At 30.0% G+C, this 24,671-nt stretch overlaps 1 protein-coding gene across 2 annotated transcripts; it reads left to right on the top strand.

Annotated features, from left to right (window-relative positions):
• Window positions 1–450: 450 nt before the first annotated feature.
• Window positions 451–24,026, top strand: LOC113848934 (probable amino acid permease 7). 2 transcript variants are annotated; one of them, XM_027478368.1, is made up of 7 exons: window positions 451–547; window positions 623–856; window positions 973–1,066; window positions 1,435–1,649; window positions 2,018–2,151; window positions 2,257–2,484; window positions 23,476–24,026. In XM_027478368.1, exons 1-7 carry the CDS (start codon window positions 463–465, stop codon window positions 23,875–23,877), a joined length of 1,392 nt encoding a protein of 463 aa, XP_027334169.1. In that variant the 5' UTR covers window positions 451–462; the 3' UTR covers window positions 23,878–24,026. The 2 variants fall into 2 exon arrangements, with proteins under 2 accessions (XP_027334169.1, XP_027334168.1); XM_027478367.1 differs by lacking the exon at window positions 23,476–24,026 and adding an exon at window positions 2,899–3,300.
• The last annotated feature ends 645 nt before the right edge of the window (window positions 24,027–24,671 follow it).

The raw sequence follows: 24,671 nt of genomic DNA on the forward strand, positions 1-24,671 counted from the left end.
CCACTGTTAGGAAGGTCTGTTAATATAATAATCGGTTCATAATCTCTCATCTCGTGCAGCTTCGCATAGTAAAATCATATAATAATCGGTTCATAATTAACATTAGATCTACATTACTTCTCCTTACTTTGATTAGCACAGACATTTCATTGGAACTTTCAATTATCTCTTTGAGATAAAATAAATCTGTAAATATAAAAATTTTATTAAAGAAAAAGAAAAGGGGGCGTATATCCAAAAAATTGGAGTTGCTCGTATATATACCAGTCACATTTAACATCGTTAGCAAATTTCAGATAGGATTCTACGTTAGCAAAAACAAATAGAAGGGCAACAGAGTATCAAATCCTACGTGTAACAAATAACAGAACGTTTGTTTATCTCGGAAGCTAGAGAAAAAGGGCATATTTCATTCAATAAAAAGATTCATTATTTCAATGCAGTTTTTGATGCTGGGATAAAATGGTTATCAACAACTCTCTCCCAAAGACTATAACTGCAACTGATTCCGGTGACTATGATGACGATGGGAAAGCGAAAAGGACTGGTAAGATTCTCTCAACATTCTTAATTTTTTTATATCCTTGAATTTTAATTGTGTCATCAATATCAATTCTACCAGGAACTTTATGGAGTGGCGTGGCTCATATCATTACTGCTGTTATTGGTTCTGGTGTTCTATCTCTTGCATGGAGCACTTCTCAATTAGGATGGATTGGAGGGCCGTTTGCATTGTTTTGTTTTGCAATTATCACGTATATTTCTTCATGCCTCCTTTCTGATTGTTATAGAACTCCTGATCCTGTCACTGGAAAAAGAAACTACTCATACATTGCTGCTGTTACAACTAATCTTGGTAATAAACTCTACCATTCCAATGTACAATCATTCTAGCCTAGCTAGACACTGCTATGATCTTCATGAACTAGAATTATTGTTATAACTTGTAATTCCTTTTTAATGTTTGTTCAGGTGAGAAAAGGGCATGGATGGCTGGTTTAATTCAATATTTGTCCTTGTATGGAACTGGTTGTGCTTATGTACTTACCACTGCAAATAGTCTTAGGTACTTCTCTAGTTAAACGCATCATGGATTGTCTTATAACAGTACTATTACTACAATTATTTTAAAGTGTGCCTAATAACACCTATTAAAATGAATTCACCACTAAATTTCTATTGGAAATTAGATGAAATCACTGAATACAACGCATTGATAACATTAAATAATTTAATTTTCAATAAGAGCTTACTATTTATTAATTTCTTATTGTGCGCTCGAGCATAGGTTAGAAAAACTGGTTTTACTATTTGAGTGAACGTGTGATTCATCACTTGCAACTGTTGCTTTTCATTTTCTTGGGATATTAGAGAGGTTGCTTACTGATTTTTAGCTTTTGACCATAAGTTCACTTGTTTATTCTATCTATACAGAGCTATTCTGAAAGCAAAATGTTACCACCAAGAAGGGCATCAAGCTCCTTGTATTTACGGGGGTAATATGTATATGGTGGTGTTTGGACTTGTTCAGATTGTAATGTCATGCATCCCGGATCTCCACAACATGGTGTGGGTTTCAGTTGTTGCAGCAATTATGTCCTTTGCATACTCATTCATTGGACTAGGACTTGGCATAGCAAAAGTCATAGGTATGAGAATTGATTCTCCAACTATAAAATAAACAAGACCTTTGTTATATGAATATTATTTGCAATGCATAATAGTGTTATTACATGATACTCATATACACATTGAAATAATAATGGTAAGGATAAAAGTTGTATGAATATTATTTGCAATGCATACTGGTGTGATAAAATAAGATATCATACAAATTGTATTACATGCTCTTTAACCAGATTCCTTGCATTTGTTCGCAGCAAGTGTGCAATTACTTAACAATGAAGGCCAAAAAGTTGGAATGCTAAATTATGCCTGAAAAAAAAATTGATGATATTTACTTAGAATCAGAGAATCAAAGAGAAAATGATTCATTGGACTTTGGTTGCACTTGCAGAAAATGGAAGAATTATGGGGAGCATAACAGGAATACCAGCTTCCAACATTCCTAACAAGTTATGGTTAGTCTTCCAAGCACTTGCTGATATTGCCTTTGCCTATCCATACTCAATGGTCCTTCTTGAGATACAGGTACCTCAACATTTCATATTCTTACTAAATGGATGACATAGGGTAGAAAATATACAAATTTATAGCTAAAATAAAGTATTGAATTATTTTTTTTTTTGAGCAAAGGATACTCTAGAGTCCCCTCCACCAGAAAATCAAACCATGAAGAAGGCCTCTATGCTTGCAATCTTTATTACAACATTCTTCTACCTATGCTGTGGATGCTTTGGATATGCAGCTTTTGGAAATGATTCACCAGGAAACCTCTTGACAGGGTTTGGGTTTTATGAGCCTTTTTGGCTTGTTGCCTTTGCTAATGCTTGCATTATAATTCATTTGGTGGGAGGATATCAGGTACTGATTGCGCTACTAATCACAATTGATTTATAATTTCTCATAAGAAGTTTTTTTTATTTGTCTAATTTCAATTGATGAAACATCATTATTTATCAAATGAGTAAACCAATATATCATAAGGGATTTAGATGGAAAATAGTTCTATTTTATATGATTTAAAAGTGTTACACTAACCATCTTTGAAGAAGCAACACAATCATGCCACTTTTGCATAATTGCTGCAAGTTGTAAACACTAAACATCTTGTCTTCTTTACAAACAGGAAAAATCCAAAAGGGAAAACCATGCAATTAGCCTATAATAAAAGCAACTTCTCTTAGATATGTTGTGTACCACTAAAATTTTCACTTTCTTTTTGTTACCTAGCAAGCTATTCATACTTTTGCTTCTTATGTATGATCTTCTAATCAGATTTACAGTCAACCAATATTTAATGCTGCTGATAGATGGTGTTCAAGAAAATTCCCAAATAGTGGTTTTGTGAATAACTTCCACAAAGTGAAGCTACCTCTATTGCCTACTATCCAGATAAATCTATTCAGGTTGTGTTTTAGAACAGCCTATGTGATTTCAACAACTGGAGTTGCAATCTTGTTTCCTTACTTCAACCAAATTCTTGGGTTGCTAGGAGCCATAAATTTCTGGCCATTGGCTATATATTTTCCAGTAGAGATGTACTTTGTACAGAAGAAAGTTGCAGCTTGGAGTAGAAACTGGATTATTTTCAGAATATTCAGCTTTGTTTGCTTTCTTGTGACAGTGATGGGCCTAGTTGGGTCACTGCAAGGAATCATAGCTAAGAAACTTAGCTGAAAGATTTTTTTGACTCTTTGATGCTGTAGTTTCTAGTTTGGTTGAATAATCTTTCATGTGATTCAGTTTAATTTCAACGTGAAAATTAAAACAAACTAGAAACGTTAGTTTTTAGTTTGTTTTAATATTATTTTTAAAATATTTTATAATTTTTTTAGTAATTTATACAAATTATTTAGCTAAACACATTTTTAAATTTTAGAAGTCCGTTCCTATTATAAGCATTAAATTAAATCAATAATTTGACACATATAAATTATATATTAATTTTATATGAAATGCATGTTTTTCTAAGTTAATATATTTATATCTAATGAATGTTTATTTTATTCGAATGATTAGTGTTTTATTATTTTAATGGTATTTGTTATGGTATTTATAAACTTGAAAAAATATTTTATATTTTTTAAAAATTGATAATTATAAATTTTCAAATTAAAAATATTTATATATTTTTAAAATATATTATTAACTCTTATTATCCATTTAAATATTTAATATAAAATTAATAATAATAATAATTCTAAATACTCTGTTAATTCACGAGCTAAAAATTACCCTAATTAAACGCCTCTCACATAAACTTACCAAAAAAACTTGCGAAGCAGACGCATACTCATATTGACTTGACTCAAATGGAAAAGAGGGATAATAATGAAACATCACATTCAAGTAAATTTCACAAAGATGGACCACATTTCTTTTTCATCAATCATCCTTTTCATTACCTAATTTGGACCACATTTCTTTTTCATCAATCATCCTTTTCATTACCTAATTTGGACTTTCAATTTTTGAATAAGTCAAAATTGTGCTTCTGTATAAAAAGAAAACCCTTAAGAAATTAGAAAAAAAAAAAATTAACAATAAACTTTTCAATAAACTTAAATAAATTTGTCTTTAATGAAAAAACCATTGTAATCTAAACAAATAAAATACACTTATTAAAATAGTTTTTTAAGTATAAATATTAATATTATTTATTTATTTAATAAAAATTCTTTATCTTTATCTTTATCTTAATTCACATGTATTTTTTTAAATTTTAATTACTTATATTTAAAACTTAATTTTTAATTATCTAAATTAAGTCTTTTGACATTAAAATATCATTCAATAATTTAAAAAGTTTAATAAAAAAACAAATATATTATTAATTTTTATAAATTACTAAAAAAATGTATAAAATATTTTAAAAACAATATTAAAACAAACTAGAAACTAAAGCATTATCCAGTTTCTAGTTTGTTTTAATTTTCTCTATATCTAGTTAAAATTAAACTGAATCACATGAAACATTATCCAAACAACCTAGAAACTAAAGCATACAAGAGAATGACAAAAATCTTTCAGCTAAGTTTTTTAGGCATGATTCTTTGCAGTAACCCGCCCATTACTGTCACAAAAAAACAAAGAAAGTTAAATATTCTGGAAACAATCTAGTTTCTATTCCAAGTGCAACTGAACAAAGTACATCTCTATTGGCAAATATAGCCAGAAATTTGTAGCTCCTATCAATTCAAGAATTTGGTTGAAATAAAGAAAAAAAAGATTGCAACTCCAGTTTTTGAAATCACATGTCCTTATATTAGTTTACTTATCTGATGAATAATGATGTTTCATCAATTGACATTAGACAGATAAATTAATTATAAATCATGGTTATAGTGTAAGGTAAAATCAATTGTTATTAATTGCAAGTAGTACCTGTCATCCTCTTAACAAACGAATTATAATGGACGCATTAGCAAAGCAATAAAGGGCTCATAAACTCAAACCTGTTAAGAGGTTTTGAGGTTTTTGGTAGAATCATTTCCAAAAAAGCATTCACATAGCATAGATTGAAGAATGTTGTAATAAAGATGACAAACACAGATGCCTTCTTCATCCACAGCATAGATAGAAGAATGTTGTAATAAAGATGACAAACACAGATGCCTTCTTCGTGGGTTGATATGGTGAATGTTTCATTCATTGGAAGTATATATATACTGATAGACTCCAAAAATAAAAGCACAATTACATGAGTTATAAAATGACAGTTAGATGAGTCATTCGAATTGCATGAGTAAACAAGTACAATTGTTTGATTGCATGAATCGTAAATAAAAGTTTTCTCTCTTACCATCTCAGTTGTACTTATTCATTCAACTTCTGTGGTGATACAACCCGTAAAAAATTGGAAAAATTTCCAGAGCCCCGTGAATTCCGCTAACTTAGTTAACAAATATTTTATCGATAAAGCAAACAGAGAACAAATTATTTACAATTGTACAATCGTTGACAGATCAAATCATATGGAATCGTATGACTCAAATTGTGAATCACTGAATCATAAAAATGAAATAAATATGGGTTGGCTTTTGTGCAGTCTACAAAAACCAAAGTAATTCAAATTACACGTTAATGACATATGGATGTAGTAAGTACCGGGATCTCCCCCAGTTTGCGCGAAAAATGAATGTCTAATCTAATTTTTATTTAAGCGAAATTTTATTTGCTTAAATAAATTTTTATTTTTTTCTTAAGCGAACACGTAACTTAAAAGCTAGTGAAAACTTAAGCGAAATATGAGAGAATAGAGCGAATCTAAAATAGATGGGTGCAAAAATTTGACTTAAGTGAACAAGGCACGCTTAAACCAAAAGTATATTTACTCAAGTGAATTTCATAGAAACAAAGCAAAAATTGAACAGAAGGCACGTATTTGTATATCCCAATTTCACTTAAGCTATAGACAATTAGCTTAAGCTATTCTGAGTGAGCTTAAGTGAGTCATAAATGGTTTAAGCAAAAATCTAGACAAAATCTAGTCAGAGAGCAAACATTTCCAACAATCTCAAGTTTCGCTTAAGTCTAGGTAATTCGTTTAAGCTATTTTGTATGCACTTGAGCGTTTCCATTTTAGCTTAACCGCAAACCTGGACAGATAGTAACCATTCACAGGACTCTAAAATTTGCTTAAGCTTAAGTGCATTAAGTAAAATAGGTCAAGCTTAAGTGAATAATGCAGATTTACATATATTTTGTAAATAACTTCACAAAATAATATAAGGAAATTCCATTCAATAATTTTACAATATAAATTTACAAGTTTTACATGACTATAGAAATACAACCGAAATTGAATATGATTGAACAAATTACAAAATGAAATTAAGGCTAATTAAGTATTGAGCAAGTTGTGTCATCCAAATTTTTTTATAAAGAATCATAAATTGACCACATATTTTAGAATGAAATAAGATATTTGAAATTGTATATAAAGTTTAATGAGCTTACTGTCTGGTTGTAGTATAATTGAATTGGTTGTTCAATGTAGATTTCAGAAGGAGTAGGTTGGTATTCCTAAAATATTAAATAAATACAAATCACTTGGTTAGTAAGGATGCAAAAATTGACTTTCATTGGTAATAGATTTATAACTTAATACATCAGAATGTTGTGCTTGTGATTGACTTCTAGTTGGAACATTCTTTTTTCTTATAGTTCAACCCAACTTTTGAATTGTATATAACTATTCCTTTTTGTGCTTGGTTGTTACTTAAAATCCTTTGGTTGTTTACCATCATTGACCACTAATATAGGTGCATTATGATCAATTTTGAGTCTCAGAATTTTGTATTTGTAATCGAAGGTGTGTGATTTGATGACATACAATATTTACACTTTCATCAACCAAATAAGAGTATTTTTTTGAACGAGATACCTTTTATATAAGTTTAATCATTTTGGAAGCTAATTGTATATATCGTCATGGTAGCAAGTTTAGGATCTCTCTCATTCTTTATTCCTTTGACATTTCTATAATGTCAAAATGACCTTTTCTTGTCCATCTTTTGAGGATATACTTTTCAAGAACAACCTTCAATGCATGTGAGCAAAGTATACCGACGTTTCAAATTTTCTACAACTACAAAATACAGACTTTAAGGCATGATAAAATGATACTTTCCACGATCTTGGTTGGTTAATTATAATGATTACATATTCAAAGACAGAGGAAACTCAATCCTTTCTAAAATGCAACATGACAAGAATGAAGTAAATCCTTGTTGGAACATGTTAAATATAGTGTGTGTGTGTGTGTAAATTTTGGCTATTTGAATTAGCATGTGAGACATATCATATTTCAACATTGCTAGCTTATGACTAGATTCATATTCATAAATTAGTTCATTGTAACATTTGTCTTCAACAACATGTTTAAAGTGTGCAAAAAACTTCATATAAGCTTTGAGGGAAGAATTTAAACTTTCACTAAGTTGAGTACTCCGCATCCTAAGTGTGAAAACTTCCTTTGTGTGACACAATGCTTATTTTTCCTTTATGACATATATTGAGTTCATCCAAGTATGGTCAATAACATTGTATTCGTGACATATGTTGGTCCAAGCTTGTTCAAATTCACTCAATATATCAAACTCATACATGCACTTTTTAAAGTCTTGTAAAAAATGACTTCCACCCTTCATCAAGTTACCTAAGTGTTTTATCCCATTTTACATCAAGTACCATGTGCAAAAAGCATGATGTGTGGTTGACATCACTTCTATAAGGGCTTTAGCCATGACTTGATCTTGGTCAGTAAATATAATTATTGAATTTTTCTGATTGTGTGCTTCTAAGAAAGTGTCACACAATCATTTAAAAGATTCTGTCATTTCATTATACATCAAAGTTGTACCAAATATCACAATACTTCTATAATGGTTAAAACCTAAGAACAATGCAATAGGCTGATTTGCTCATCCATATCCAACTGGTATGCATGAAAAATGACAAATTCTCGAATATCTGTCACCACAAATATTCCATTACACACTCAATTTCTCCATAGATCATACTTTTTTGTCTTTTGACTTGAGATAATTCTTGACATCCAAACTAGTGTATCCCATATTAGCTCTATAGCTAGCAAGTGTAGTGACAAGTTGATAAGATGACTTTTTTACAGATTTCTCTGCCATATCAATCTCATAAGCTTGTACCTCACTTGTTTTACAACCTGAAGTAAGCATGTAAGTTATTTCCTCAAGTTATAATGGATGATTATGATCTTCTTCAAACTCATGTATAATAAACTTTTTGTTCTTCCTCAAAGACACTCCAATCCTTACATAACATTAAGTACTTCTTCTAGTCTCATCTCTACGTTTAGCAACTTGTGGATCTCGTTTATCTTCGTTTCTAAGTCGCTTTTTACAACAAAGATATCTACATGATATGATAGCACCATCTTCTACTATATTCACTCCAAAATTCTCATGCTTCTTTTAAACTATCAAACTCTAATCCAAGTCTTAGCTTACATTCAACAGGTTTGATGCTCAAGTTTTCTAATAAACAAAAAAACAGAAGAAAGTTTTCAAACTTTATTTCATATACCACCAGTATCCAATAACATATGCAGAATAGGTTTTTTTTGTTAAAGGAGAACATACCTGACATCTTTTAATACATGGAGTGCCAGAGAGAGGATCAGGAGCCATGAAGAAATATACGTGATAATTGCAAAACAAAACAAGGCAAATGGCACTCTAATACATCCTACAATGAGTTGCAGTCTTTGGCAGAGAGTTATTCACAGCCATGTTATCCAAGCATTGAAATCAAATTTTAATGCATGTAAACAACATTTAAAATAAAATGCGGTGCATCTAACTTGAAGTTAATATCTACTTTGCTTGAGTGGCAATCAAATCTAGCTATGCAAATGCTGCTATATACAATTTTTTGAACTGATAATAAGAGGAGTGTCAGAAGAGAAATAAAAAAATAAAGAAAAATTGAAATAACGAATCTTCAATGACCGATGCCTTTTTCTTTAGCTTCCCATGTATCCGTTGTTTTGTTACATTTGAGGTTTGATAGCCCTTCTATTTATTTGTTTATTTATTTTGCTAACGTAGTGAAATTTGCTAATGATGTTAAATGTGATTGGATACTGTGAATGTCTCATTCTAGGTATATATACGAGCAACACCAATTATTTGTTATATGCCCTTTTTTTAATAAAATTTTTATATTTATAGATTTATTTTATCTCAAAGAGATAATTGAAAGTTCCAATGGCATGTCTTTGCTAATCAAAGCATGGAGAAGTAAAATAGACCTAATGTAAATTATCATGCTTTTACTATAAATACAACCAAATGCTAAGGCTGTAACAAATTCTTAGGAAGCTACGTGAAGCTGCATGAGATGAGAGCCTAATCCAAATTATTTTTCTTCTTTCTCTTCAATCATCCTTTTCATTACTATTTGGACTTTCAATTTTTGAATCAGTCAAAATTGTGCTTCTATATAGAAAGAAAAGCCTTAAGAAATTAGAAAAAGAAATCAACAATAAACTTTTCAGTTTATATAATATATTACTTACCCTCCATCGAAAACCTCAATCAAATGATATGAAATTTTTTGAGAGAAGGTTGTAATTGTATTGAATATCCAAGACTTATTTTTGTTTGTTTTTAATGAGCTATCTGATTTGAATAGAATGCAATTTAACTTAAATAAATTTGTCTTTAATGAAAAAAAAATTCTAATCTAAACAAATAAAATACACTTATTAAAATAGTTTTTCAAGTATAAATATTAATATTATTTATTTGTTTAATAAAAATTCTTTATCTATATTTTAATTCAAATGTAATTTTTTTAATTTTAATTACTTATATTTAAAACTCTTAATTTTAATTATCTAAATTAAGTCTTTTGACATGAAAATATCATTCAATAATTAAAAAAGTATAATAAAAACACTATATATTATTAATTTGTATAATTTACTAAAAAAGTGTATAAAATATTTTAAAAATAATATTAAACATGTATGAAACAAAATAAAAACTTTAGACAAAACAATAATATCATATCATTGTTATATTTTATTAATTATTAAATAAAATTTATTAAAATTATAAAAATAATGTAATTATTACTTTTAATTTATTTTTTTACTCTTATAATTTTTAATAAATTTTAGTTAATAATTAAGATGGTATTTGGCTGCTTACTACTCACATTCCTGTGTATCTGAATTCAATTCCTAAACGTCAAAGGTTGGATGAACACATGCTATGACCAAGGAAAGTGTTAGTCTATTGTCTCTTGGAATGGAATAAAGATTACTAATTATGAGTTATGATATTAATGGAAGAAGAAAATGGTACCACGAAAGGATAAAGACTTTCTATCACAACGTCTTTGCAAGAAAACATTGGGCCCATAAATTATTTGTCTCAATCCTAACTTTTTAGAGTAAGAGAAGTTCATTAGTTTCACTACCTGTTTCGTAAAATTGTAAGTACAAGTTTATTTTATTATTCCTTTATTTAAATTTATGTACACACTTTTGCATAGAATATTAAATTTGAAATTTGGCTAATGATAGAAAAAACTGAAGAAAAGTTAGGCTCTACCTTTTTAAACTTTTTAAAATGTAATTTTAAGAATGTATATAAACTATTTTGTTTTAGAATTTCATGGGAAATACAGAGCTGTAACTTGTTTGATTGCAATTATAAATAATACTGTTGCTTTAAAATGTAGTTTTTTTAATCTATTTTGAAAATTTATTCAAAATAATTGCAAAACTATAAATAAATACCTTTTTTTTTTAAAAAAAAATCATCAAAAATTCATTTTTCAAAATTATAAATAAACACTAATTTTTTTTAAAAGGCTAGCATATTTGTTTCTGTTTTCAAAAATATTTTTCTTTTTTTTTTTCAAAATGAAACTATTTTACATGAAAAAAAATTGTAACAAATATTGTGTTGCTAACTTAAAAATATGGTGATACACACTTTTATATATAATTTAGAAATTACATTAAATGAGAACACACTTTTATATATAATTTAGAAATTTAATTGTTGCTTTGCTATTAACAACATTGTGAAATTGTCCACGACGAGGCTGAAGAAATTGCAGAGCCTTTTCACAGGGTGTTGCGTGCGGATTCGACGAACTTTGTGAGTGAATTTGGGCTTTTAATTATGGCGGTTTCTTTGGTGATCGTGTGAACCGTTGATAAAGAACGGAGACCTAGCCGACGTCGTGTTATTGCTGTTGATGATGGTTCTGCCACTGACTCTGTTTATAACTCAACGCAAACGGTTCAATGTTAAAACAAGTTCCACAAGAATTTGATCAATATTCTTCTGGGGAAAATCAGAAACCTTCTTTGAATCTCACTAAAAAATGAGAGGAAGAGGATGTGAAAGAGAAGCGGATGGATAAAGAAAATTGCAGCAAAACTTTGTCAGCTACATCTGTTATGTATATATGTTACTAACATTTTTTTTTTTTACAAATTTTTATGAGACTCATGAAGTATTGTACAAGAAGATTCAGGATTTGTTTATTTTGAAGGAACTGGATAAAGCAGGATGTAGATTTGAGTAAGTGCAGTTTGCAGAGATATGAAAAAGAAGCTGAGTTTCATAACGATAGACAGTATGCGGATAATAGGGAATGTGTCTCGAAATAGTAGAATAAGAGACAAGTATGATACCAAAGGAAAAAGATCATGATGTAGTGCCTACCAAGGTGTCTAAACCAACAACTAGCTTTGTGTGCATAGACGTTGATAAGACTTTCCAAAAGCATATGGATTTTGCGAGAGTTCACCTACAAACTCAAATGCATGCGCTGATTAACCAAGGCTAAAGGATTTAGGTTAACGATCTTGTATTCTCAATCTGAATGGTCAAAGAACGTGGGAGATAATTCTTTCAGGGAGGGGATGGTCTTATAACTCAGATACTTCATCATCGGAGAGTTTTGACGATGCCTCTTTGGATATGGATGCTTTAGAGGATGATAGTTCAGATGATGGCAGGAAGGGCTATGATATAATGGCAAAAAGTACAAAAAAAAAAGTTATCGAAGGTGGTATGGAGAGCCCAGAGGAGGGGGACTAAGAGGCAGATTATTAACGACAAAATTCATAGGATTTCGTGTCAAACATTGCATAAAGGCAAGAGGAGTTTGAAAGTACGTAATCAAATTCTGGGGAGGAAGCAAATGGTGCGCAGATGAGAGGAAATTCATTGCCTTTAAATAAAAATAATGATTTGAGTCTCAATAATAAGATAGATGTTGGTTGAAGATGCACTGAAAAAGGAGGTTGACTGAGGTGAATCTGAATTGAGAGAAAATTATGAGGACGAGAATTGGTGAGATATGGGAGTCGATGACGAGTTATGGCAAATAGGTGTTATTGATAAAGGACCAAAAAGTGGTAAAAATGTTGCATAACAGGAGTTTATTAGCGAAACTGATTGGTTAATTATTAGGTCTGCCCAGGAGGCAGATAAGGCTAATCATGTATTGAACCAAGGACTAAACTCCCTTCAGTCCAATTATGTTGCCAAAATAGTGGTGTAAGAAAGAATTAATGCTAGGAGTGCACTTCAAAAGGGGAGGAGGAAGAAGCACATATCCAAGTTCTGGACACGGTCTAAATCTATGAAAAATAATTTCATGAGAGGATCAAAGCTTGGGCTAAATGTTTGAGACATGTTGCAGCATTGGTGTTTAGGTGAGTTTGTTTCTGTCCCAAGCGTGGCCTGTTTTAGGTAAAGAGGAGAGGGAAATTGCAGAAAGGATATTGCGAATTGAAGAAGATGTAGATGTGGTGGTACACAAGAATTCTACGGAGGTGATTAATAAACTAGTTGAGATTAAGGCAAGGGATAGACGAGAGGCAGGTAATGAAGGGGGTGTCACTAGTCATCAATGAAAGTCCTAACATTTAATAGCTGGGGGTTATTTGAAGAAGAAGAAAATTGGAGAGATCATTAAGAAGAAAGGTATTGATATCTTAACTCTTCAAGAAACTAAGCTTGAGGCTTGTTCTAGAGAGGTATGTGGTTAGGTATGAAACGATGATGACTTCGAATGGTGTGAGTGGCTTATAGTTAGAAGTAGTGGTGACTTGCTTACTATTTGAAATGCAACAAAAGTTAAGCTCTCCTCTTCACTTTCCGTGGAGTGAGTTTTGTTGGTGTGTGCCTGGAGTGAGGACTGAATAGGAAGCAAGTGAGAATAGTAAATGTTTACTCTTCATGTCGATTGAATGACAAAAGGCGGTTGTGAGAAAACCTATGTATGTCTAGACGTGGATGGAAAAGGAGTTATGATGTGTTTTGGGAGATTTTAATGCAATTTGAGGTTGATGAACGAAAGATTTGCATAAAGATTTGTCACTAATCCTCATCAAAGTATGCAAAAAAATTTGTAGCGTCTAAGATGCAAGCTTTGGTTGAAAATGTGCATTAAACATGTTACAAACATTCACTATGAAAGCAATTAAAAGGGGAGTTTGTTTGATTTCCATATTCAATGTAAAAAGCAATTAATGAAATTATCAAATTCAGTCAATACGATGTAGCAATCTTTAGTTCATTCACGTGAATCACGCTCTTTCATAATTCCTTTTCCTTTGAATTAGATTAATTCAACAAGCAAGAATCAACCTCAAAACTCTATACAAATTTAAGCAAATTCAATGGACACCAACCATTTTTCCCAAGATTACACAACCTTAGAAATTAACTCAAAATTAAGCAAACTAATTTAAGAATCTCATTAAAACGAATCAGGATTAATTAAACAATGTCCCCTTCATTCAACCATTAATTCAATTCAAAGGATTAAAAAAAGAAATTCATGAAGGAAAAGGAATTATGTTAACATTCATAACTAGGAATTTAAGAATTCAAGTGAACTCACTAAGGATTACAAAGGATTTAGCCCTTTATAAGGATGAGTCTCACAAATACAAGATGAACACAAAGAGAATTCAATGACATTAATATAAAAAATCAAAGAAAAGTGAAGAGAAAATGTGAATTAAACCCTAAGTTGAGTTCTTGGCTGTCGCCAAAGGCTGACCTAAGCTATGCAAATGTTCCCAAAATGGCAAAAATCTCAAAGTGTAAAAAGCTCCCATACCCTAATTTCTAAAATTCTATTTATAGTGCAGTAGTTGTCGCCCATAGTATCTACTATAAAAGTTATAGTAGCTACCCACAAGTCTCCATCCTGTCATCCCTCTCTGGAGTGTCTATTAAGAAGTTCAAAGTGGCTACTCGCAGCATGCGTAGCTACTATGGAATAGGAGTGGCTACGCGCAGTGCTGGGTCAATTTGGCCTTCTCTGGAGTGTCCACTATGGAACTCAAAGTGGCTATGCGCAAACTCTTTTCATTTTGGAGTTTGTGTAGTATCTACTATCACTCTGAAAGTGATCACTTTGGTCTGTCCTCTGGATCTAACTTGCTGTAGTGTTCACTATCACTCTGAAAATGGTCAATTTCAACTCAAATTTTCTCAAGGCTAAAAATCTATGGAATAAGTCTAGAAACTCCTGCACAATTATTCAAATGATCAAAATTTCAAATTATATCTATGTAAATCAATGTAAATTAACCAAAAATAAAGAAACCTATGATATTTGACCAAAATGATGTTTCTATGTTATTTACACTCTCTAAATCTATTTTTTTTTTATTAAAGAACACTAAAAAGATAAGTAAAAATTCAATAAAATGTGGATTCATCGGCCGTGAAAAAAGAAAATGAAGGGTGGGGTCGGTGGATGCTCATGATATGATGGAATTCAGTCAATTTATTATCGATATGAAATTGGCTGACTTGCCGCTTGTGGGAAGGAAATGCACATAGATGCGTGTGAGTAACGAGGTAATGAGCAGGCTAGATAAGATGATGGTCTTGGAGGATTGGTGTGATATGTGGGGAAATGTAGTAGTTCAAGTTTTACCAAAAGGCTTATTTGATCATTGCTCATTGTTGTTAACGCACAAGGTGGATGACTGGAGGCTCAAAATCTTTGAAGCTCAACAATTGCTAGATGAAGCATGTCGATGTCTATGAGGTAGTCAAGAAGGGATGAAATGACAATGCATGAAATGACAACGTTAACAAGTCATGGGCAGTGAAACGCATTAAGGGAAGGTTGACTAATATTAAAATTTCTCTTTAGTGGTAGAACTGAAAGTTGTTTAGAGATGTGGATAAGAAAATTGGGTGACAAGACATTAGAGCTTGCAGTGTTGGATGCAAAAAATTGAAATTCAAGACTTGTAAGGGAGGAGTGAAATCAGCAAAAAGACTTGGTTGAGGGTATTTGGTGGGTGAAGAGGCATAGGGATATTCTCTTGACACAAAAGACAAGAAAGAAGTGGTCTGTGGAGGGTGATATGAATTCCAAATACTTCCATGCTTGCATTAGAGGAAGAAGACAACATAATTAAATATTGGCACTAGAATTAGGTAATTGGTGGCTTGAGGATGTTAACGAGGTAAAATCTTATATTTTAAATTCTTTGTGATCACTTTGCCACTTGTGAATAGGGCATAATAGGACAGACCAACAATTGAAAATATTACTATGTTGGTCATATCGGATGATCAGAGGGAGGAATTGGAGGAGGCTTTCACTGAGAAGGAATTGTCAAGTATGGTAAGGGAATGCGAGGAAGATAAGAGTCCAGAATTGACAAATTCAACTTCATGTTCATAAAATCATTTTGAGACTTGGTGAGAGGTGAGGTAATGGAAATACTTACAGAATTTCATATGAATGCTGCAATTCCCAAAACGTTGCTCTCCTATTTTGTAGTATTCATTCTAAAGACGAAGAATTCTCAAGGTGTAAGTGAAATTGTCTACACTGCTTGCAAATAGAATGTGTGGTGTGTTAGTAAGCATAATAAATGAGCAACAATTGGTATTCATACTAGGGAGAAACATGGTAGATAATGTGCTTGTTGCAAACGAGATGTTGGATTATGCTAAGAAGAATAAAAATAAATGTTGTGTTGAAAGTAGATTATGAAAGAGCGTGTGATTCAGTGGATTGGAAATATATGTTATATATGTTGCAGAAGTTTGACTTTGGGAAGAAGTGGATAAGGTGGATGGAGGCTTGCACATGTAGTGGTTATTTATCAGTTCTTGTTAATAGGAGTACAACGAAGGAAATGGCAATTAGTAGAGGCCTTAAACAAGGTAATCCCTTATCCTCTTTCTTATTTTTATTGGCGGCATAAGGTTTGAAGGGATTTATGAAGAGTGCTGTCTCAAAGGAATTTTTTTTCTGGGGTTAAAGTTAGTGATAGACCCAAAATCTCATTGTTAAAATTTGTAGATGATACTTTGATTATAGGCGAAGCTACTGAGCAAAATTTGTGGACAATGAAAAAACTATTCGACAAAGCTTTGAGCTTATATTTGGGCTTAAAGTTAATTTTCATAAGAGTCGTATTGCAGGAGGAAATGTGAAAGTGATTTTCTAGATACAGCATCTCGCTATTTAAGTATTTATGTTGGGGACAAACCGAGAAGAAGAAGTACTTAGCAAAAGCTTTTTGAGGTGCTTAAACGCAAACTAGAATTTTATAAGCACAAATACATTTTTATTGGGGTATAGTAACACTACTTAATGCTGCTCTAAATAAGTTTCTACTACATTATTTATCTTTTTTTGAGAATGCCATCAGGGGTCATCAAGAAAGTAGTGAAGATTCAACGTTAGTTTCTTTTGAGTAGCATGAAGGAATCATAAAAAATAATTTGTGTTAAATGGAAAAGATTCTATATGCCAAAGAATGAAGGCAGTTTGGGGATGAGAAATGTGGAATGATTTAATTAAATCTTGTTGGGTAAATGGGTTTGGAGAGAATTAAAATTTCTAAACTCGTTGTGCTTTAATGTGCTATGAGCGTGGTATGAATCATATGCTAATATGTTAGTTTCTTTGAGATGATTCATAATTGTCGCAACTGAGGGCACGATGGGACAATTATGACAGAGAATCGTCACTAAAGTTTATTAAAAAAAAAATTAATAGAAATAATCTTAAAAACTAGATTTTGGCACAGGAGTCGTTTACGCGCAGGTAAGATATTACCATCCTACAACGTCTGTTGATTAAAACAGTTATCTTCTAATTAATTGTGCAAGAATCATTTTAACATTAAAAATATTTATTTCACTCTAAAAGAAAATCATTGATGTTTTTTTATTATTTTCTAATTTGTCATTATTTTTTAGTCTTGTTTCTTATTCTTACAACTTTTTTTTTATTTTAATTATATATATATATTTTAAAGAAATACAATTAAAAATTTTGAATTAAAGAAATGAATTATATATAAAAATGCTATTTTTCTTTTATTTCGTATTAAATAAATTTAAATAAAATATGACATAATTTTTTTTTATTTTTCTTAAAGTAAGAATTCCTTTTTTTGTATTTTCTATTTTTAAATAAAGAGCTAAAAATATAATTTGAATTGGAAAAGTGGATTATTTATAAATGTTATTCTTTTTTTTATTATCATATTAAATAAATTTAAATAAAATTCAACTTGATTTTTTTTATTTTTAACTAAAAGATCATTTTTGTATATATATATATATATATATATATATTAAGTAAAGAACTAAAAATTTAATTTTAATTGGGAAAATAGATTATTTACAAAATATTATTCTCTTTTTACTCATTTTTGTATTAAATAAATTTAAACAAAATTTAACTTGATTTTTCTTTTTTTTTTTTAAGTAAGAAATTAGTTTTTTTTATATTTTTTATTTTTAATAAAGAATTAAAAAATGGATTATTTATAAAGTATTATTCATTTTTTTATTTTCGTATTAAATAAATTCAAATAAAATCTAACTTGATTTTCTTATTTTAAGTTTTTTATGAAAATTTATTTTTTATATTTTTTATTTTTAAATAAAGAACTAAAAAAAATTAATTTGACTTGGGAAAATGGAATGTTTATAAAATATTGTTCTCTCTTTTTTTATTTTCGTATTTAAATAAAATTTAATTTGATTTTTTTTTTAGCATACATTCATTATTTTTTATTTTTAATTAAAGAAACATAAAAAATTTTAATTTGAGTTGAGAGAAGGGATTAATCATGGAATATTATTGCCCCCTCTCTCTTTTTTTCTTTTCTTTTTTTATATTTTTGGCATTAATGAAAATAATCTTAAAATGTTTTTTATATTTTATTTATTTATTCTTATTTTTGAAATAAACATAAAAATTTTGTGTTTTTAGAATTATTCTGAATTACTCATAGTTTAATTTTTTTTTAAAATAATTTAAACCTGAAAAAAAAAATTTTAGACTTGACGGGTCAGGTTTCCGCTCCTACGTATCTTCTGTATGCAACAAAAAAATCAAAGCTGCCACGTAATTATTTTGAAAATTAGGTTTTGATGAGTTTCAAAGGTTTCATTTTTTTTTTAAAGCTTGATTTTTACTTTGTTATTATTTTTTATAAATTCACTCATATACAAGGTTCAAGTTAGTACACGACTACTTAATAAACACTTTCGATCCAAGCAATGTTGAATGTGGATCCACCACTCTATCAAAATTACTTGGCTATTGCGTGAATTTAAAAAACCCTTTTTTAGATAAACAAAATTTTCTATTAATATTGAATTTTTTTTGTATACAATAAGGAAATAAATGAGAAATATATAGAACAATAAAAAATAAATACAAGTGCAAACAAAAATAACAAGAAAATAATTCTTGTTTGATTTAGGAATTAGTTTTTTTTTTAGGAATTTGCAAAGAAAGTGAAATTTTTAAGATTTACACAAAAGAATTTTTAGGGTTTGGAAAATTTAGATTTTTATAATTTGCAAAATTGTTAGAATAAAAAAAACATTACTTTTAGGTTCTGTAAAAAAAGAATACTTGGGGTTTTAAAAATTATGTTTAGGGCTTGCACAAAAGACACTTTTGGGTAAAAAATATTTTAGGATTTACAAAAAAGATATTTTATGGTTAGAAAAAAATGTTTAGAGTTTGCAAAAAGAACATTCTTGGGTAGAAAATGTTTTAGGGTTTGCAAAAAAGAATATTTTAAGATTAAAAAGAAAATATTTTAGGATTTGCAAAATGGATATTTTAGGGTGAAAAAGTTTTCCTTTAAGTTTGTAAAAAAAGGATGTTAAGGGTTAAGAGAGGAGCACACAACAATGACAACAAAAAAAGAAAAAGGAAAGAAAAAGAAGAAAAGAAAAAGGGGCTTACTTGTGACAGTTTAGGATTTACAGTGAGATCTTCTCTTCAATCCTCTAGCTTTATTCTCCTCAAGATGTGCTTTTGAGTGCTCTCAGAATGTTGACTTTTTTGGAATGTTGATTATTTACAATCCTCTCCTCTTCTTTTTGTATTGTTGTGTTCTCTTAAATTTTCATTCCTTTTTTTGTTTCCCAAATTCTTTCAGTTTTCCCTCTCTCCTCTTCTCTTTGTTTCTCGTGCTCTCCGAGAGAGTTTGATTCTCTTTATTAGTTTCCCGTAAAAAATAGTGTAAAAGTCTCCACTCTAAAGACATTAGCTTCCTATTTACAGTCACACCTCCTAATTCTAGATTCTATTTAATTTTTTTTTTTTAAAAGTTCAACCTTTCTATTTTTTCGATGGCCACCTCTCACATTTTTCTTAAACATCTCATCAACTTCCCTTAAAATCTACCACTAATCATTTTTTTTCTCCACTAACCTAAATATCTACATATTTAAAATTTAAAATCCTAATCTCTTATAGACCTAAAATTTAAAATCTTATCTAATTTTTATTTTATTTTTATTATTTATATTTTTATTTATTTTTAGATGGGAACAAGATAAAATTAGGTATTCACAATAATGCTTCAGATTAGTAGAGGAACGTGGTGTGAGTTTGTAAGCAAGCGTGGAGTTGACCTAAATGTTTATTTTTACTCTTTTTAGCATAATCCACCTCCTCTTTGGCAACAAGTACACTATCTAACATATTTTTTCCTTGTATAAATGTTAATTATTACTCATTTTATTATGTTATATTTTTAAAATAATAAAAATATTTATTTTTATTTAGTATTTACTTTATAAAATAAAAAGATATTAAAAAGTAAGCAGGTAAATATTTAATCATCTACTTTTATGTTATCCTTGATTGTTGTCTCAAATTTAAGGGTGTGACATTTTAATGTGAGCGTGAAAATGCTACACCATAGGTATGATCGTGAAACATTGTTATTTAGTTCAGCAAATTACGTGTATTTTTCTCCTACAGCTTTTATGCAAACATTCTACATATTTTGTGATCGAATGCAACAATTTTCTTATTGTTCATTGCGGTACTTATTATATTCATATATAGGTAGGAAACTAATCTGAATTACTTGGTTTCCGTGTAATGTACAAAAAGCCAACCTTTTTTTCGGACAAATACAGTTCGTATGATAAAACAATTGTTTTTGCTTAAGACATGCAACTAGTTTGTCTTAAATTTTGTTAGCTTATGCCTTTATATGGGATTTCCATTTGGGATTTGCATGCACTGAAATCCATTACCTTCCATTGAGTTGGGTGCTGGGAATAAGATCGATATGGAAAACTCTCTACAAATAGCTAGACGTGGTACCGGTGCTTACGATGATGATGGACATGCCCAAAGGACAGGTAAACTTCTGTAGGACCATATAATCAATCCATGTTCATATATACTTGAATTTGACTCCTGAATATTAGTCTATTCATCAATTCTTCCAGGAAATTTAAAGAGTAGTGTGGCTCATATTATCAGTGCAGTTATTGGTTCCGGTGTTTTGTCTATTGCATGGAGCATTTCTCAATTAGGATGGATTGGAGGGCCATTTGCCTTACTTTGTTATGCAACTGTCACGTATATTTCTTCATTCCTCTTGTCTGATTGTTACAGAACTACTGATCCTGTCACCGCGAAAAGAAACTACTCTTACACGGATGCTGTTAGAGTTTATCTTGGTAATAACACAATAATTTTTTTCCCATATGCTTGTCTAATCTTTCTAGCTAAACATTTATACCCTTCTCATGAACTACCATTATAATATATTATCTAATTGTATTTAATGTTAGTTCAGGTAATAAAAGGACATGTAGCTGGGTTCCTTCAATTTTTGACCTTGTATGGGACTTGTATCGCTTATGTACTTACAACAGCAACTAGTCTGAGGTACTTCCCCAATTAAATCACTTAAGACCATTTTTTTTTCAAAGGTGATTAGAGAGACTGTCTAATTATTATTATTATTATTATTTTGGTAATAAGCTAATGAAACATGTTTATTGTACTATACAGTGCAATTCTGAAATCAAATTGTTATCACAAGAAAGGACATGAGGCTCCTTGTAATTATGGGGGTAATTTGTATATGGCACTATTCGGACTTGTTCAGATTCTAATGTCATTCATACCGGATCTCCACAACATGGCATGGGTTTCGGTTGTTGCAGCACTTATGTCCTTTACATACTCATTCATTGGACTAGGACTTGGCATAGCCACAGTCATACGTAAGGCTCATTTTTTTTATCAATATTCTCAATTTTATTTTTGTTTTATTAATTTCAAGCCATCTGAATTCTGATAATTAAAGCAAATTGTTGAAGTTTCATATCAGCTATTGATATAGCCAAATAAGGGTCACAGGGTCTAAAGCAATTCTCACTTTACAAGTTAGCATCTGGGGCTTATCAGGTCGAAGTCCAAAATTTAATATGGTATCATTGCCTATTAAAAATCTGATATTGGACCACCCTTGACTAAAAAAGAAAACCATTTTTCCGGTGCTTTTAACCTTGTCTCATGACCTTTTCAATGCAATATAAAAAAATCAGTCCACAATTTTCAAGTTCTAGATGTCAAATCTCGAGCGTTAAGAGTTGTGTTATAACTACGGATATAGCTAAATAAAGGCTTATAGAGGCCAAAACAATTCTCATTTACAAGTTAACTTTTTGGATTGAGTTAGGACAAAGTAAATAATTTAAGACAAATTATGAAGAAAGGACAATATTAGTATCTTAAAATTCATATCATGCTCCTTTATTGGTTCTTAGCACTTTTGTTGCACTTGCAGAAAATGGAAGAATTATGGGGAGTTTGACAGGAATACCAACAGATAAAATTGCTGACAAATTCTGGTTAATCTTCCAAGCACTTGGTGACATTGCCTTTGCCTATCCATACTCCATTATCCTTCTTGAGATACAGGTAGGTACCTTAACATTTCATATTCAAATTGGATGATTAATACAAGGCAGAAAGAAAATAATTTATAGCTGAAACAAGTATTGAATTTTGTTGATTAAAGGACACTCTAGAGTCTCCTCCACCAGAAAATCAGACCATGAAAAAGGCCTCCATGGTAGCAATATTTATTACAACGTTCTTCTACTTATGCTGTGGATGCTTTGGATATGCAGCTTTAGGAAATAATACTCCAGGAAACCTCTTGACGGGGTTTGGATTTTTTGAGCCTTATTGGCTTATTGACTTTGCCAATGCTTGCATCATTCTTCATTTGGTGGGAGGATATCAGGTACTAATAGTGTTTCATATAAATTAACATTCTTTTTTTATACTAAAACCATTCCTTCTGATTGCTCATAAGAACTAATGTCCAATGGATGAAACAACAGTATTCATAAAAAAATCACAATTTCAACGGTGCAAGAGATGCATTAGTAAATAACATTTGAAGGGACATAATTGGAAAATAGTTCCACTGTCATCTGACGTAAACATGTGGTGGTTCACAAAATCCAAGCTATGCTATACTTTTTAATTATTGTTGTGTACAAAAATTTCTTTGGATTTGATTTAATAGTTTAAGCTATACTATGTTTAGATTTTCTATGCCTTTGGTTGTTAGTCTTTAACCTATCCCGAGAAGTATAATAAAGTAAATCTTCAGTATAAAATCAATTGTTCTCAAGACATGGAATCTGATTCGTAAACAAATCCAACAACTACTTGTTTTATATTTATTTCCAAGAAAAAAGAATTTATGCCTAAATTGAGTTCAAATTAAATTAAATATTATATACTCTTCAATGATTCTAAACATGATTAGATCCCTTAAAAAGTGTACAAGTAAAAGTCCCTCTACCATTTATTTAAGTTGAACTAAGTTTACAAAATACTTCAATTCAAATCCAACATAAATTCAGACTTATTTTATACTTTTTTGTTTTACTTCAGAGAATGTTTTTACAGCAATATTTATTCTTTCCTTGTTTTTTCATGTTATCTACCTATCATATTCATATTTCATCTTTATATCCTTCTCATCAGATTTACAGCCAACCAATATATAGTGCTGCTGATAGATGGTGTTCAAGAAAATTCCCAAACAATGGCTTTGTGAATAACTTCTACAAAGTGAAGCTACCTTTGCTACCTGGTTTTCAGCTAAATCTTTGGAGGTTCTGTTTTAGAACAGCCTACGTGATTTCAACAACTGGAGTTGCAATTTTGTTTCCTTACTTCAACCAAGTTCTTGGAGGGTTAGGAGCCGTAAACTTCTGGCCATTGTCTATACATTTCCCAGTAGAGATGTACTTTGTTCAGAAGAAAATTGCACCTTGGAGTAGCAAATGGATTGTTCTAAGAACATTCAGCTTTGCTTGTTTTCTTGTAACACTAATGGGATTGGTGGGATCGATAGAAGGAATCATACGTGCGAAAATTAGCTGAATGGTTTATGCCATTCCCTTGAACAATGCTTACTATGTTAGAGTTTCTAGATTGGTTACATGATCTTTTGTATAATTCAGTTTAAGGTAGACACATGTAGGTTTGGAATCACATTAAAAATATTATAAACATGAATTCAACGCAGAAGTTACAACTATTAGCACTGAAATAATTGTTTTTAATTAGGTCTCCAATTACATTTTTATGAGGAATTTGACCAATACTTTCTTTTAAATACATTTTTCAACACATTTTATCTTGTAATTGGTTAATTTTTTAAAAAGTTAATTTTTTAACAAATTAATTAATTTACCATACTAGTATTTTAACTATTCAAAAAAATCAATCAATCATATGAAATGCATTGTGACTTTTAAAAATAAAAAGTCATTTTCTCTTTTTTTTCATTAATTTATATTTTATTTTTTTCTCTAAATAAACTGAGGACCAAGTTACATATCTCATTACTTATTAGTTTGAAAAATATAATAAATGATATTATAAAAAAGTAAAAAATAAATTAAGAGATTCAAGAAAATTTAAGATTAGAGTAAAACTCTTTTTATATTATATTCTCACTCAACAAGTAAAAGATTATAAATTATAAAAAGATTGACGTTGGTCCGTTAGCAACTAATTGAAAATTATTTAAAAAATTATAAATTTAAATTATTTAAAATATTTTAAATAAATAAATTATTCAACTTTATAATATACAATCGTCTTTAATTTTGAATCAGATACTACTATAAAACCTGCATATATAGACAAATTTACATATGGATTATTAAATC

Source organism: Abrus precatorius, unplaced genomic scaffold (assembly GCF_003935025.1).
Source record: "Abrus precatorius isolate BTA unplaced genomic scaffold, Abrus_2018 Scaffold9, whole genome shotgun sequence".
NCBI classification, from domain to species: domain Eukaryota; kingdom Viridiplantae; phylum Streptophyta; class Magnoliopsida; order Fabales; family Fabaceae; genus Abrus; species Abrus precatorius.

Bases quoted from the DNA above. Each gene is read 5' to 3' on its own strand.
- LOC113848934 (XM_027478368.1), top strand. From the start codon at position 463: ATGGTTATCAACAACTCTCTCCCAAAGACTATAACTGCAACTGATTCC. The intron at 548-622 runs GTAAGATTCTCT...CAATTCTACCAG, and splicing joins TGGGAAAGCGAAAAGGACTG to GAACTTTATGGAGTGGCGTG. The intron at 2,152-2,256 runs GTACCTCAACAT...TTTTGAGCAAAG, and splicing joins TGGTCCTTCTTGAGATACAG to GATACTCTAGAGTCCCCTCC.